This window comes from Podarcis raffonei, chromosome 4, assembly GCF_027172205.1.
Source record: "Podarcis raffonei isolate rPodRaf1 chromosome 4, rPodRaf1.pri, whole genome shotgun sequence".
NCBI lineage: Eukaryota > Metazoa > Chordata > Lepidosauria > Squamata > Lacertidae > Podarcis > Podarcis raffonei.
Genome location: NC_070605.1, coordinates 78,582,850 through 78,598,582, shown reverse-complemented (window position 1 = coordinate 78,598,582; position 15,733 = coordinate 78,582,850). Strand labels below are relative to the sequence as shown.

General features: G+C 41.4%; 1 protein-coding gene across 9 annotated transcripts in view; it reads left to right on the top strand.

The window, feature by feature from the left end:
* ST6GAL2 (ST6 beta-galactoside alpha-2,6-sialyltransferase 2) overlaps positions 1–15,733 on the top strand; it is a 76,692-nt gene that overhangs the window by 24,020 nt on the left and 36,939 nt on the right. For 4 of the 9 annotated variants that reach the window (XM_053384273.1, XM_053384267.1, XM_053384266.1 and 1 more), the window contains one exon: positions 12,732–12,825. The exons of 2 other annotated variants lie outside the window; for them this stretch is intronic. In XM_053384273.1, coding sequence (XP_053240248.1) covers positions 12,753–12,825 — 73 coding nt within the window. In that variant the 5' untranslated portion in view covers positions 12,732–12,752. Of the gene's footprint in view, positions 1–3,101; positions 3,239–4,089; positions 4,220–12,731; positions 12,826–13,581; positions 13,736–15,733 lie in introns of those variants that run through there. 3 more of the 9 variants (XM_053384268.1, XM_053384269.1, XM_053384272.1) reach the window with 3 other exon arrangements.

The window sequence follows — 15,733 nt, the reverse complement described above, 5'->3', positions numbered from 1 at the left end:
AGGATGGGGAAAACCCAATCAGCTGGTGAGCGTGGCTACAGAATGATACGGATCTGTTGAGAAGGGTTTGGGAATGAAAACCGGAAGATACAGGGAACCCTGAACAGGAGCACTAACTCAGTGCAACATTTTTTGGTCACGCCCGCCTAACTAGTTCTTTCTGATAGAAAAATTGGGTAATGGCAAAAAAATAATAATTATGCATTATGTAAGGTTTAAGAAATATAATTGTAGACACAATACTTTTATGTTAAGATGCAATAAATTTCTGGCTTGTCCTAGGCTATGTGGAATACCTTTGAGTGTTAATTATGTATTTCTGGTGTTTTGAGGGAGCTTATCTGTATTATGTTTTCTCTTTCGGTTGTTAGCGTTGTCGATATGGAATGGAAGTTTGAGTACTGAATAAATAAAGATTTTTTTTAAAAAAAAGGTGTGTGTGTGGGGGGAATAATAGTAGTAAACACAGATACAGAGAGCCAAGGGGATTATAGCCAAAACATAGCAGTGAGAAAAAGGAGCGAGAGTATCAGCATGCTCAAGGGGAAATCAAGGTTTGCAAAACCAAAAAATAAAAAAGCAACCCATTGAGGCCTGAGATTGTTCCAATACCTAAGGAGTATAGAGTGGCAAACTGAAAGCAGATTGGGAGGAGTAAAGGAATGGAACATACTTTCTTGGATGGGATGGATGGAACCCTGAACAGAGGTTCTCCTTAGTGCCATGTCACTAGACCTCAAGAGGAATCTAGGCCTTTAATCTCTGCACAAGCCGCAGCTGTGGGTTTGCTTTTCTCCCCAATAAGGAGAGAAAAATGGAATTGCAGGGATGAACTCTTCTGAGGTAACTCTTTGTTCCTTCATACTCTAAAAAGATCAAGCCTTCATGAGTTGATTGCTTCACGATGGAATGGAACACCCTCTCAAGAATGAAGCGTGTCTTCAGTTTAAAATTGGTGTTGTTGGTGTTGAGGAGTCTTAAGCTATTAGAAGCTTGGTCCAGCGTGGTTTCAGATTGAGATTCCTGCATTGCAGGGGTTTGGAATAGATTTCCCTTGGGGTTCCTTCCAACCCTACGATTCTATGATTCTGTGATAGTGTTTCTGATTTGGGACAGACTTCTTCTGTTCCAGACTCTTCACAATTTTTTTAAAATTTGACCATTTGATTTTGCTTCATTCTTGCATGGGGGCCGGCGCAAGGTTTCTTTGTTTAGTGGTTGTTTTACGGTTCTTTAAGAGCAAGGGGTTAGTGTCAAGAACGCCACTTATTCAGCCTGCCTTGTGTAACGTGGGTTTGGCAGCTAGTAGCAGATAGACACATTTGGAACTAGAATGGGAAAGCCGAAAAGGGGCAGAATAGCAGGGAAATTATAGGAAAGGAGGGTATTGGGCAAGAAAAATGTGGTCTGTAGGAAAAGGTGTGGCAGCCGGCCAAGATTCCACGGCACAACACAAATTGTGTTACTTTGGCTTTCTCAAATTCAGATAACTTTACTACAAGCAAATTCTAAGCTCCCAGGGGGGTGCCTGCAGAGGTTCTTTTTGTAAAGCCCCTATTTATGGAGAAGAGAGACACCTTATTACAAAAAAAAGTATTGCTAAACTGCTGGTTTTGGGGTTGTTTTTTTAACCTGGGAGGGAGGAATGGAAAACTAAAGTCCACTAAAACCCCAGGGTCTACTTCATTATTTCAAGACTAACTAGTGCTTCCCAGAATTTTTTAATTTTACAAGCTGATGGCTCAAGTTTATTCATTTGGCTCCGATCATTGTAAGATCCCACTTCTCCAGAGCGGAGTTTTTCTCCTGCCTCTTAAGCATGGGGGGTGTTGCAGATTTTCAAATTGTGAGTATTTGGTGGAAGTGAAGTTACTGAGCTTGTAATATGTCTGTAAAATATTACTGAGGGGAGAAAGGAGGCGTAAGAGCTCAGTCTAAATGGCCTGAGAACTACAATCCTAAATACTCATGGAACTGTTAAGTTGTACAAGCAGCTTTTACCACACTGGCGCTAGTTTTTCCACTGTGCAAAAATGTCAACAAGTGGTGTTGGCAATGTGTTGGGACTGATATTCCGCACGTAATTCAATTTCAATTAATGAGCACCCTCAAATTAGTCAGAGACACTAGCTTTTGCCAAGATAACATGAAAGTAAGTTTTAATTTTCCGAGGCAAGCCATTTTGAAATTACAACAAGCCAAAGGAAATTAGGAATATATCCAAGAACAGTAGAACACCTCATTTGGGGGCGGGGGCAAGGGGGAGGACTCATTTATCTTCAGAATGCCCAATCTAGTATGTCTCAGATTCGATAAGTGAACAAACCCTCAAACTCTATTACAGGAAAAGGTGATGTCTGTAAGTTGGCATTATGTGAAGTTTGCTCTGCTGAAAATATGTATATGTTGGGCTTTTAGTAATGTTTCTTCCCCCACCCCCACAGAAATCTTTTATGAATTTTCTACCACAGAGGATTTTAAAAGTATTTTTTATTTGTTTGGATAATTTTATTTACTTATTTTAGGAGTTTCTATCCTATCCTTCAGATATATTTTTTCTTGGATGGTCTATTCAATAGTATAAATAATAATACAGTGGTACCTCTGGTTGCGATCGGGATCCGTTACGGAGGCCCATTTGCAACATGAAAAGAGTGCAACCTGAAGCGCTGTATCTGCGCAGGTGCGCGGCGCGTTTTGGCACTTGTGCGCATGCGCAAAGCGTGATTTAGCACTTCTGCACATGCACGAGCGGCAAAACCCGGAAGTAACTCTTTCCGGTACTTCCGGGTCGCTGCAGGATGTAACCTGAAAGAACGTAACCTGAAGCAAACGTAATGAGGTATAACTGTAATAATAATAATAATAATAATAATAATAATAATAATAATAATAATGTGCAGGGGGGGAATAGACATATAAAAAAACTAAAGCAGCAGTGATAACACATTGTGCCAACGTGAGAGATAAAGATCCAACTTGAAGTGTGGGTGGACAGGGAGGATGACTCTCCCAGTAGGTACCAAGTGAGTTTACCTGGAAAGTTTATCACAAGTTTATCATGACATCATAAGAAGGTCTGATGGCTTATTGCCACTCACCATCACTGTGACAGCGAAGGAAACCTGAAGAAAGTCTTGCAGCAATAATCTTGGGAGTATTAGCAGATGGACTTGCCTTTTCAGACTCTCTATATTCCAGGACACACTCTGCGTGTGAACTTGTCTTGCACCTAACTGTGAGTTCTTGGGATTGGTCTAGAACATACATTCGGTTTATAATAAGATTCTGGGCAGCTCAGTAGTGCCTTGCCAGTGCTCTATATGCCACAGACAAGGTGCTTTAGATGTAGCCATCACGTCATAATTGAAGGTAAAAAGGTAAAGGACCCCTGGGCAGTTAAGTCCAGTCAAAGGCAACTATGGGGTGCGGCGCTCATCTCACTTTTCAGGCCAAGGGAGCCGGTGTTTGTCCACAGGCATCTTTCCGGGTCATGTGGCCAGCATGGCTAAACCACTTCTGGTGCAACGGGACACTGTGACGAGCGCCAGAGCGCACGGAAACGCTGTTTACCTTTCTGCCGCAGTGGTACCTATTTATCTACTTGTGCTGGTATGCTTTCGAACTGCTAGGTTGGCAGGAGCTGGGACAAAGGAATGGGAGCTCACCTCACCACATGGATTCAAACTGCGGACCTTATGATTGGCAAGCTCAATAGGCTCTGTGGTTTAGACCACAGCGCCACCTGTGTCTGCTCTGTAATTGAGGACAGTGGGCCAGCTGCCTTTCAAGGAGACCATTGTGATCTCATTGAGGAATCCTTGATAAGCTTCCACAGAACCCATTTCTGTACCACTTTGAAAGCCACTGGAGTAAAGTAGGAGGGGACTGTTCAAAATGGAACAAACTAAAGATGTTGCAAATGTTGGAAAGGAGATATCGAAAATGCAGCTATATTCTTACAATATATGGTACGAAGCAGCTCTAAGTAGGTAGTATTTCTGGAGTTAAGAGACTGAGACTGCAATTCTATATTCACTTATCTGGCATGAATATACATTGAACTCAATGAGGCTTACTTCTGAATAGACATGCATAGGATTACGTTGCCAGAATTACCGTAAAAAGGAGAAGAAGACGATTATGCTTTGCCTTCAGAAAAAGTGGGAAACAGCCTACTTCCTTCAGCAACTTTCTGAGCTACAAACAAGGTAGACAGGTAAATAATTTCTCAAAATAGAGAAATGTGGGGAGATTCCACTTCCTGTATCATGCCAGGTAGTTAAAATGCTCGTTCTCTGAAATAACTACCCTTTGGAGCCAGGCCAATGTTAATAATCTGGGGCTTCTGTCAGCTGTTCTAGTCATATCTAATTCCTGTCACTTGCTTTTGATGAGCCAAAACTCCATTTATCCCTGAGCGTTCACCATGCTGAGTTGATGAGAGTTGGGATTCTGCAATTGGTGGGCACTAAGCTAGTTACCCCCTGCAGTATTCGTTATAAAAACAAAAGTAGTTAAAGAGGTTTTTCATAACAGCAACAAGTATTTGAGGTAATGTAGTATTTTTATTTATTTATTTATTTATTTATTTATTTATACCCTGCCCATCTAACTGAGTTGCCCCAGCCACTCTGGGCGGCTTCCAACACATATAAAAACGTATAAAATATCAAACATTAAAAACTTCCCAATACAGAGCTGCCTTCAGATGTCTTCTAAAAGTTGTGTCGTTCATTATCTCCTTGACATCTGATGGAAGGGTGGTTCCACAGGGAGGACGCCACTGCCGAGTAGGTCCTCTTGCCTAGTTATAATAATAATTATTTATTATTTATACCCTGCCCATCTGGCTGGGTTTCCCCAGCCATTCTGGGTGACTCCCAACAGAATATTAAAAGCACAATAAAAGGTCAAACATTAAAAACTTCCCTAAACAGGGCTACCTTCAGATGTCTTCAAAAAGTCAGACAGTTGTTTATTTCCTTGACATCTGATGGGAGGGCGTTCCACATGGCAGGAGCCACTACCGAGAAGGCCCTCTGCTTGGTTCCTCGCAACCTCTTTTTATTTTTTTATTTTTTATAAAATATTTATTTAAATTTTACAAAAACATAGATTTACAAAATACAAAAAGAAAAAAAACATACAAAAGTACATAAAAATAAAAAATAAAAATAAAAATAAAAAGTACAAAAAACGAATAAATACAAAAGAGTTAAAAACAAACCCATTTTTTGTAACTTTAAACTCATTAGCTTGTTTCCTTGACTTCCTCACACCTCCCCTTTTTGTATTCCCATTTAAATAATCAAATCAGCAAATCCTTACCCTCTTTCGTTTATCTTAACTCTATATCTTAACATATTATAGCTCTATATTTTCATCCATTATCAGCTCATTTTTGCATATTCTCATTAACTTTGTTGCTAGTGCCTCTTATTTTCAATCCAACATCATTTTTAACATTCATTAATTTTACAGTGTTTCTGAAGATAGTCTTTAAATTTCTTCCAATCTTCTTCCACCAACTCTTCTCCCAGGTCTCGGATTCTGCCAGTCATTTCCGCTAATTCCATATAGTCCATCACCTTCTTGCAGTGAGGGAACCGCCAGAAGGCCCTCGGAGCTGGACATCCGTATCTGGGCTGAACAATGGGCGTGGAGACCCCCCTTTAGGTATACAGAGCAAATTTATGTAATAAATTTAGCACTACTGCTCCTGGGATAGATCATACACAACGCTACACTCCCCTTGGTGCTCCACAATTGCACATTTGTCACCTACGCTGGCTGGTTCCTTCAAAGCAGACATTGACACTCGATTTCTGATTCTTGTCTGCCAAATAGAGCTTGTAATCATGTCTTCCTCCACCCCCTTCTCTTTGAAATGCAATACTTTTCTAATCAAAAGACTTGTTCACTTTTCTTTTCTTTTTTAATCTCTCTGGCTGAGAGACAAGAGGAAGAAAATAACACAGCAAGTGTAAAGTAAGCGAGGCATTTGAAATACACTCAAAACACGCAAACAAATAACACTTCATGACTGATTGGCTTAAAGACCTTGACAACTGCTGGGACTTTCCCCCCCTGCAACATCCTTTTTTTAAAAAAAAAGAAATAAAAAGATAATGCAATTTGAAGCCAGAGCTTAAGAAAGTGCATTAACGCTAGAAACTATTTGGATGGCATAATTTAGTCCTGGAGTGCATGAAGTAGAAATTAAAGGCGAGTGTACTTTTGTGCATGTGAGGTGTTTCAGACACAGGTCTTCCTAGTCCTACTTGGAAATGCTGAGGAAATGCCACCTTATGCATTAAAAGCGGGTGCACTACTGTGAACACCTTTTTCTGTTATTCGCAGGAGCTTGAACTTCAGCAGTTATCACTTGGGTAGTGATGGGAAAACTCCTCTAAGTCTGTTCCAGAATTAATGTGGGGTTGGGGATGATTGTTGCTGTTTAGTCGTTTAGTCGTGCCTGACTCTTCGTGACCCCCATGGACCAGAGCACGCCAGGCACTTCTGTCTTCCACTGCCTCCCACAGTTTGGTCAAACTCATGCTGGTAGCTTCAAGAACACTGTCCAACCATCTCATCCTCTGTCATCCCCTTCTCCTTGTGCCCTCAATCTTTCCCAAGATTAAGATACTGCTACTCTCTTGGCCGTGGTCCAGTGGCCCACCCATCCCATCAGATGTCTATATGCAGGGAGAAGGCTCAAACTGTGGTCAGAGGAGTTCAGAGTCATTCACACCATTATGCCCTGAATGATACCCTTTCGTGTTTGAAGGGGTCTAGAGGCCTAGTGGAAAGCCTATTTTAGGATGTACTACATGGTCTAAATGCCTCTAAAACCAAAACAAGTGTGAGATCACGGTGGCCATTTTGGGTGCTGAAATCTTGCACGGTGGGCTCTCGCTTTTTGGGGGGCCATGATCTCGTGTGGCATCCCAAAACACACCTCCCCAAAAAGCGCTTTTTCGGGATGAGGGTGAGGTCTGGGTCACATGACTTGGCTGGGAGTGCGTCCCTGTTTTGGGTCTGAAAAATTTGGACGCTGTGAAGAAAACCAGATACCAAAATGAGCCCCAAATACCCTCAGTGACTTGCCTGGGTGTTAAAATTGTCAGATGATGCCCTGTTTGCAGTACAGTCATACCTCGGAAGTTGAATGGAATCCGTTCTGGAAGTCTGTTTGACTTCCAAAACGTTTGAAAACCAAGGCGTGGCTTCCGATTGGCTGCAGGGAGCTCCTGCAGCCAATCAGAAGCAGCAAAACACATGTTGGCCATTCGGGTTCCAAAGTGTATTTGCAAACTAGAACACTCACTTCCGGGTTTGCGGCGTTCAGGAGCCAAAACGTTTGACTCGTAAGGCATTTGACTTCTGAGGTATTACTGTACTACCATTCTACGTGGTCCAAAGGGTTGTAGTAGCTCATGAGAGGGCCTTCTCTGTGGTTGTGACCTTTCCTGCAAGGTGTATTTTACACTACCATTGTATGCTTTTTGGCAAGTGGTAAAAACAAACATGTACTCAGGCCTTTGGATATCTATCCTTCTGCATTACTCTTCTGGACTTGTGCTTTGTTAACTCTGTTATTGGCTAGTTTTGTGGGTTTATTTTATGTATTTAATGATAATTTGTATATAATTTTTGTAACCCACGATGGGATTATTTAGGGAATTGGGGGCGCTATATGTACAAATAATAAATCAGTAATAAAACGGTTTGCAGAGCTCCAATTCGTGAAAAAAACAACACTTATATTAGGCAAAAGCACTGCTTGTTTGCCTCAAGTTGTATGTTAGGGATATTCTTTGAGTCATCTAGAATCACAGGGTAGCCACCAAACAAATAATAACATATCATGCCTAAAAGAACTGGGGGGCAGGATAAGAACTGCAACATGATCAGTGTCTCCCCTTTCTGTAAAAGCCGGGATATTTCATAATCCTCTAAGTGCTTTGATCCTCACCAAGCCTAGCAAACAAAGGTTGTTTTTTGGTGCATGTAAGTGTGCAATTTGCTCTTCTATTTCTATTAAATATGGATGGCTGACCCTCAGTTTGGGGGCCTGATCTAACCCTCAGAGGTTTCTGCTGTTCCATTCAATAGTGTTCTGTATCCACGATTTCTGTTGCTTGCACAGTGGCTTGGCATATTGGAGCTGGGAAGCTCAGTGCTAATTGCAGACTGTCTAGGCTGCAGTCCTGTGCCCATTAATTTGGGAGTAAGGGCCATTGTTGAGTGGACACATACAGGACTGTGTTGTTACTCCCTGTGGTTCAACCCCTCATGCTATGGAATGTCTGGAGGAGTCAATTTACTGTGTAGGTGGATACATTCGATTGACAAAAGGGTTTCAAATCTGTGAGCTTGTGCAAAACGTACTATACATTCAGCCTCATCTGATTTTGTTTACTTTGAGCATCATGTGCAAAGGTTAGTGCAGCCAGCTGCCAATTAATCCCCAACCCACCCGGAAATTAAACTGAATAGAATCAGACCAGGGGATCTAGGATACTCATTTACACTGATAGTACTGTAGCATCAGGAATTTGAGCATGGGAGATTAAAGCAGCGACTGTCTGGTGGGTGTATCTGCAGTGCTGGTGCCTGAGAATTCTGGGAAGGAAATTGTATTGCATGCTGATGAAAAATGCTGTTCTCAGAAAAGCATACCCTTAGGCATGTTTTGTTTGAAAATATGTCATTATACTTCATGTAATTCCATATCAGTATGGGAACAGTGACATTTACTGTATCTGCAGGCTGCAGCTCGAGTATTTCCTGTGCATTACCCCCCTTTTTTAACAGTAATCAATCATTGCTCATTTCAGAAATTTCAAAGTATGAGCTCAGGAGTCTATGACACGAGCACTTAATGGTTCGACATGCACATCTGTCTCAAGCAATAAACTTCAGAAAGTCTTCTGAAAAGTTTTTGCTTATGTATGATCCATCCCCTCCAAACATAAAAGTATGTTGCTTGAGACATTTTTTTTTAAGGAGCTTAAAAGTAGACAACATGGAAAAACATTTTCCATTGTGAATTGTAATAATGTGGTGTTTAAATACTGCATAAATTCATAACAGTTAACCCTTCTTATGTAATCAGGAACTTCTAAAAAATCTATGTCACTGATAGCGCAGTTAATAAATCTTTGAATTGACTTGTAAACATTAAACCAGAAAGCAGAATTGTTACTTTTTAAAAGATACTGTTACGAACATTTTCTTGGTGCTTAATCTGGACTTCAGCCCTTTATAGCCAACACTTTTAGAATACTGTACCACAATACGAAAGAGAGAAATGAAAAACGACGCTTATAATAGTTTTAAATCAATCTCTCTCCCTTTTTCCAGTTCAGTAGTTTTAATCATTCTTCGAGTCATAAAAATGTTAGCTTGGAAGTAAGTTTCATCTGTGGCCAAGTAGCTATGGATTCTAACTTGGTGCTTAAATATCTGGCTGAAGTGTATTTTACCTAATAAAAATTATTTGAATCACAATTGGTAACCCAGTCCATTTTTATTTAAGTAGCTGAGGGAAAACTGCATAACGATTTAATATCAGCAGGAACAGAATACTCCATGTTTTCCTTCTCATAGTGAAGTTAGAAAGACTCTAAACTGTTTTCTGCTGATGCTGCTTCTTTGGTGATCACTTGTAGCCAAATAAGATTGTTTTCCATAAACACAGTTTTAACAGTGAGTCCATAAGTGACTGTGGGGGCCAATTCTGGATCCGCACATCCTTCCACAGTGGGGACATTGGTTTCCGGATGGGAGCTGATCACAGTGAGGGTTTGCCAAGCGTGCCTTCCTTTTAGTCCGTTTCTCCCTTTCGTCCTGAGTTTGAGTGTCTTCAAAGCCCATGGCACCTTTGGTAAAGGCTGTTCTCCAACTGGAGCCCTCGCAGGCCAGTGTTTCCCAATTGTCAGTGTTTATACTACATTTTTAAAGATTTGCCTTGAAAGAGTCTTTAAACCTCTTTTGTTGACCATCAGCATTACGCTTTCCATTTTTAAGTTCAGAATAGAGTAGTTGCTTTGGAAAACGATAATCTGGCATCTGCAGATGACCAGTTCAACAAAGTTGATATTGAAGAAACATTGCTTCAACACTGGTGATCTTTGCTTCTTCTGGTACACTGGCATTTGTTCACCTGTCTTCCCAAGTGATGTGTAACATTTTTCGGAGACACTGTTGATGGAATATTTCGAGGAGTAATACTTTAAATATGAAGTGTGTCTGCATCATGGAGCTCTGGTTTCCTGGAACATCTCCGGGCTCACCTGTGACAGCTGCCCCATGGCTCAACCCCGTGTCCTGATAGGTATGGAATAGTATAAACAAGTCTAGCAACAGAGGGGCAGGACTTACAGGCTGGGATGTTCATTTGCTTGTAAAGGCGGACTCCTTGCCTCCCCTCTCATGTGTCATTAGGTAATTCCTCTTGTTCTCAACTTCAGATATAAACCGTTATAAATTGGGAATAATGACGATCCATCTCAGAGGCTTGTTGAGAGGGCAAACGCAGAGTAGACGGTAAAGCACCTTTCCAGTTGAAATGCTATATAAAAAAAGCAGTAGCATCAGCACTCCAAACACAATAGAGATGATGAAGCTCCTTTCAGTATGAAATGTTATATGAAATTAGCTGTAGTCTCTTCAAATGCCAACCAGCAAAGTCTTTGTGCTTACTGTAACTTCACCTCTTCCCCATTATGCTGCTTCCTGAATGTTCTTATCCCTGCGTCACTTTTTTCTTCCTTTCATTTTTCTTCCCCATATTTCTGCCTGGCCCCTCTTAAATAATACTATGCTTGTACCCCCCCCTTCTTTTTCGAAGAGGAAAGGTATGTCAGCCATGGGCCTGGATCAGGCATACATATCTGGGCTAAATAACCTTTTCTCCTTAGCATGCCCAGAAGTCTGAAAAAAAACAGTATCTTAAATCACTGTTTAAAGTTAGGTTAGGATCCTGGCTTGTTCCAAACTTGGTAACCATAGTTTCCAGTTTAAATGTGCAAGGAAACTATGGATAATTTTTAAAAATCCCTGGTTTGTTGTAGCATACTGAGCATAGCTGTCAGCTTACAGATTTGAAAATAAGGGATCAGCAGCCTCGAAAATAAGGGATCAGCAGCCAAAATAAGGGATTTTCAGAGCACAGGTATGTTCAACTTCTGAGCCCCTCCAAGCCAAAGGCACAAAGCCCAGCCAGCAGCCAAACGAAGCCTCAAGCGGTGGTTCCCACAGCGCAGCAACCCGGCAAAGGGGATGCAGCAAGGAAAACCACCGTCACCTCTCCGCTGGGAAGCGCTGAGCAAAGCCGAGTCCTCAGGCAACGCGGCCGATTTGATCGGCACAAGGCATGCAAGCTCCACCCCCCAGTCGTTCTTAGACTCCTTATTGGGTGAGCAACACAACCAAGCAACACAGTTGGAACCTCCCTCCTCCCTGGCCAGCAGGGAGGGAGGGAGAGGAGCTGCTTCCTTTGAAACCCAGGAAATTTAAGGGACATCATCAATAAGGGACAGCAGTGGGAAATGGTGCTGGGATAAGGGACTTACCCGCCAAATAAGGGACGGATGACAGGTATGATACTGAGTGAAGAGATGCAGTGCAAGAATGGTCTACGTGGACCGTATTCCACCTTATACACCAGAGCTGAGCCTTAAAGTGCTTGTACTGAGATCCTCTTCCAAACACCACTAGGTTGGTGGCCTGGAGGAGACGTACAATAACACAGCCCCACCTGCAGACACAGCTACCTTTTGCAGCTTAGCTCCTTGAGGTTTAACTGGCATCCCTTCATTTTAGGAAAGGGGGCGGGGGAAGAAAGTGTAATCGCCTAGGCACCAGCCCTAATAATATCATTTCTAGTAACTGAATTGCTGTCTTTCTGAACCCTTACATGTCGGGATTTGTATCCCATCCCAAGAAATTCTTAGACTCAGACATGGAGAGTTCATCCCAAAATTACTTATTTTAATTGAAGGTGTGTTTTAACATAAAAAACCTGAAGATGAAGCATTAGAAATTTGAAGACAGTTAAATGTTGCATTAATTGCATTGGAGACAGACTTTTTATACTATAATAGTAAACAAATTGGTGGCGGAGAAAATGATACCAGAAGTGAAGTTGTTTTGTCGTGTATTTTTGGAAGCAACATTGTTAACAAGTTTTAACATCACAAACCCATATATATATATATATATATATATATATATATATATATATATATATATAAAATTTTGAAAGCTGTTGTTCTCTCAAGGTCTCTGCATGGTATAGGAAGACTCTGACATAAGAGCAGCATGCAGTATGTTAGCAATAGTAATGGGAGATTCAAATTCCTTTGTGGCCATGATGAAGCTCACTTGCTTAGTTTTGGGTGTTGCTGTCTTTCTGTTTAAGTCTATCTTGTATAGAATTGTTGGGAGGACAAACCAAGAGAAATAAGTTTCAAACTATTCTGTTTGGATAGAACAGTAATAAAATACAAGGCTAAGTTCATAATCGGGAGTTGTGTTTGGGGGATATGGAAGGCAGAGATAAAGTTACCATCCAGCTTAGTTTTTGAAAGTATGCAATTCAAGTTAAAGTTTGTAGATTATTTCCCTTTCCCACCAACCCCGCTACGGATCTTTTGCTTAAAGTAGCCTTAATCGTTTGCTTTCCCTAGCCTTTGTTCAGCATCCTCTTTTGCTCCTTGTAGAACCATGTGTAGGTGTGCATAATGAAGACTAAAGGTCCTGCAAAGAAAATTGCCTCTTTTGCACAGGGTTCTGAAAGAAAAAGACTGAAAAAAGGTATGTTTCCAGAGAAATGTCTGCTGGAACAACTTTTGACTAAAAACATTGTGAAAATGAGGGAGGAATTGTTATGATTTGAGTGGGCCTCTTCTTTGCGCCATTTCTATGCTCATGATTTATAGACATGCTGCATGGTTGCAAAGAATTCTAACCAGGTAGGAGCCACGACTAAATCCCAGTGGCTTGTGTTAGGCTACATATACAACTGCATCACATGCAGAAGAAAGCCTTCTTGATCAGATGCTGGCTTAAAGTACTAAAATCTCTCAGCCATGTGTGAAACTGTGCCAGAAAAGAGAAAATGTATGCATTAATACTACTTTATTTTCCTTGAGAAGGCCAAATAAAATATCCCAGCTGGTGTTCGTTGGCTTGTCATCAGCAATTTAGCCTTATTATATGTTGTTTTTTGTTTATTAGAAAGAAAACGGTGTTAAAAGTCTTAAGAATTTCAGGTTTTTCATAATGCTTTATGCATCACCGAGCAACGAAACTGATATTTATCTTTAGTTTTGGCAAGCTTCCTCATAGATCAGAGGTGGCAGTAAAAGTTTAAATAAGAATTCAAATCAATGTTGCTGATTATATGTCTGGTGGCCGTCGCGCAATTGCATGTGGAGTGTCTAGGACCAACAGCGATGGGCTCCTCACCTCCTGATTTTCTTGTGGAGTGTTAAGTTGTGGGTGAACATATCAGACGACACAGCAATTCTTCAAACAGCTCTTGTTTATTCACAGGCCAGAACAGAACTGAACTGAAGGGTTCAGTCAGCCTGCTTATATAGAGCTCCACTAGAACGCAACAGTAACCATTTTCTGTAACTATCCAATCACTGAACGTCACTTTCTATCCCTTATTTGCATATGTGGACCTAAACTATCTACAGTATCCCCCTGCTGGCCCAGGGTGAGAACTTCAGTACATAACATGGAGTGTGTGGTTTTTTTAATGACTAGGGTCCGATATGGTTTCTCTTTGTGGAGCTATGCAGTTGCAGCAGCCCCACCAAAAGCATGATATATATATAATCAAAGCTACAGTAGTAAGCATCTGTTTTTCACTGATATATTATTATTTACTTAGTCGTCTGAAAGTTCACTAGAGTGCAAGGTCTGAAACATTAACACAACAGACTGTGTGACATAAGCATCACTATTAGATATTAGCGACTATTCTAAATCCTGTATTATTGCAATTGAGATACTAAAGCTTTTATTACAATATTTGTCTGAAGGCACACTAATGCGAGTAAGGCAAAGAGGATTAGAAGAGAATATTAAACTTTGAAATAATATTTTCCAGAATTAACTCCAAAGCAAGTATCTGATTAATCTTATATTGCATTATGAGCCACCAGCAACCTGTTGAACAGCAGAAGGACTAAAAGGTACAAAGAGAAAAGGAACTGGGCTGATATTTAAAATATTTGGTACAACTTATGTGTACTTAGCAGTTTTATTCTAGAGAACACCAGCGCTAGCAGTGCAGTCCTCTGTATGTTTCTTTGGATGCAAGTCCCACTGTGTTCAGCGGAGCTAACTACCTAGTATGTGTGCTAGGAATGATGCTTAGATTTCTATAAGGGGGGGGGAATGAGGTGTCTTTGGCCACATGACCCTGAATCTTTGTTCCTTGAGCCTTAGTGGTGAAGTAAGGACACTCTGTTCAAGCACAGAGGTTATGAGCAGTTCCCTGGGAGGGCAGAGGGGGAGAAATCCCAGGGTTGCACCATGTTCAAAATTAACTTCCACAGAGGAACTTACAGTCTTCAAACAAAAACATCTTGGAGGTGTCGGGCCACAGAGAGGTTAGGAGCCAGGGCTTTTTCGGCTGTGGCTCTGATCTGGTGGAATGCTCTGTCACAAGGGACTAGGGCCCTGTGGGACTTGACATCTTTCTGCAGGGCCTGCAAGACAGAGCTGTTCCACCAGGCCTTTGGCCAGGGCACAGCCTGACCCCCTCCTTTGGCAATCCTCAAGAACTCTAGCCCAATGGTTGCCATTAATTTGATTTGAATTAATTTTATAATGAAATGATTTTAGAATGTTGTATTATTTTACTGTTGTTAGCCGCTCTGAGCCTGGCTTTGGCTGTGGAAGGGCGGGATATAAATAATTTATTATTATTATTATTATTAAGTTTTCAACCAACCTTTGAAAGTGCAGACTTAAGAAACAGCAGTACTTGACTGTTTAAAATACTGTGAATTCAGGGCATACAAAGTTGAATCAACATTAACAGGTTAAGATTGATAGGTTAAGGAGGAAGAAGAGTGGTGATGCACAGGTTAAGGTAAGTTTCACTTCCATTTTTTTCAACCGCGCTCTGTTGTGAGCGAACAAACTTGCGCCACAGCATGGAACCCAAAAACACACGTCTTTCAGTCTGGCGGTTTGGCACAGCCAGAGCATGGGATCCAACATGGGACATCTGGGATGGGGATCAGAAGCTGGGGTGCCTTCTGTCAATCCAGAATGTCCCACTTAAAAAGGGGCCCCTGGAATATATGCAAGTTCAATCCCTGCCATCTTCAGATAGGGCTGTTAATGAACCCTGGAGAGCTGTTGCCACTGGTCAGTGTAGACCACAGCTTTCCAAACTTTTCATGTTGGTGACACACGTTTTAGACATGCATCATTTAGTGACACAGTAATTCAGTTTTACTAGCAAACCGGACATACTAACCCAGACATAGGCAAACTCTGGCCCTCCAGATGTTTGGGTCTACAATTCCCATCATCCCTGACCACTGGTCCTGTTAGCTAGGGATGATGGGAGTTGTAGTCCCAAACATCTGGAGGACCGGAGTTTGCCTGTGCCTTCTTTCCAGCCCCCGGAGGAGCACGGGGAGTGTTTGCATGACACAACTACACACTGAAGCCGACACACTAATGTGTCGCAACA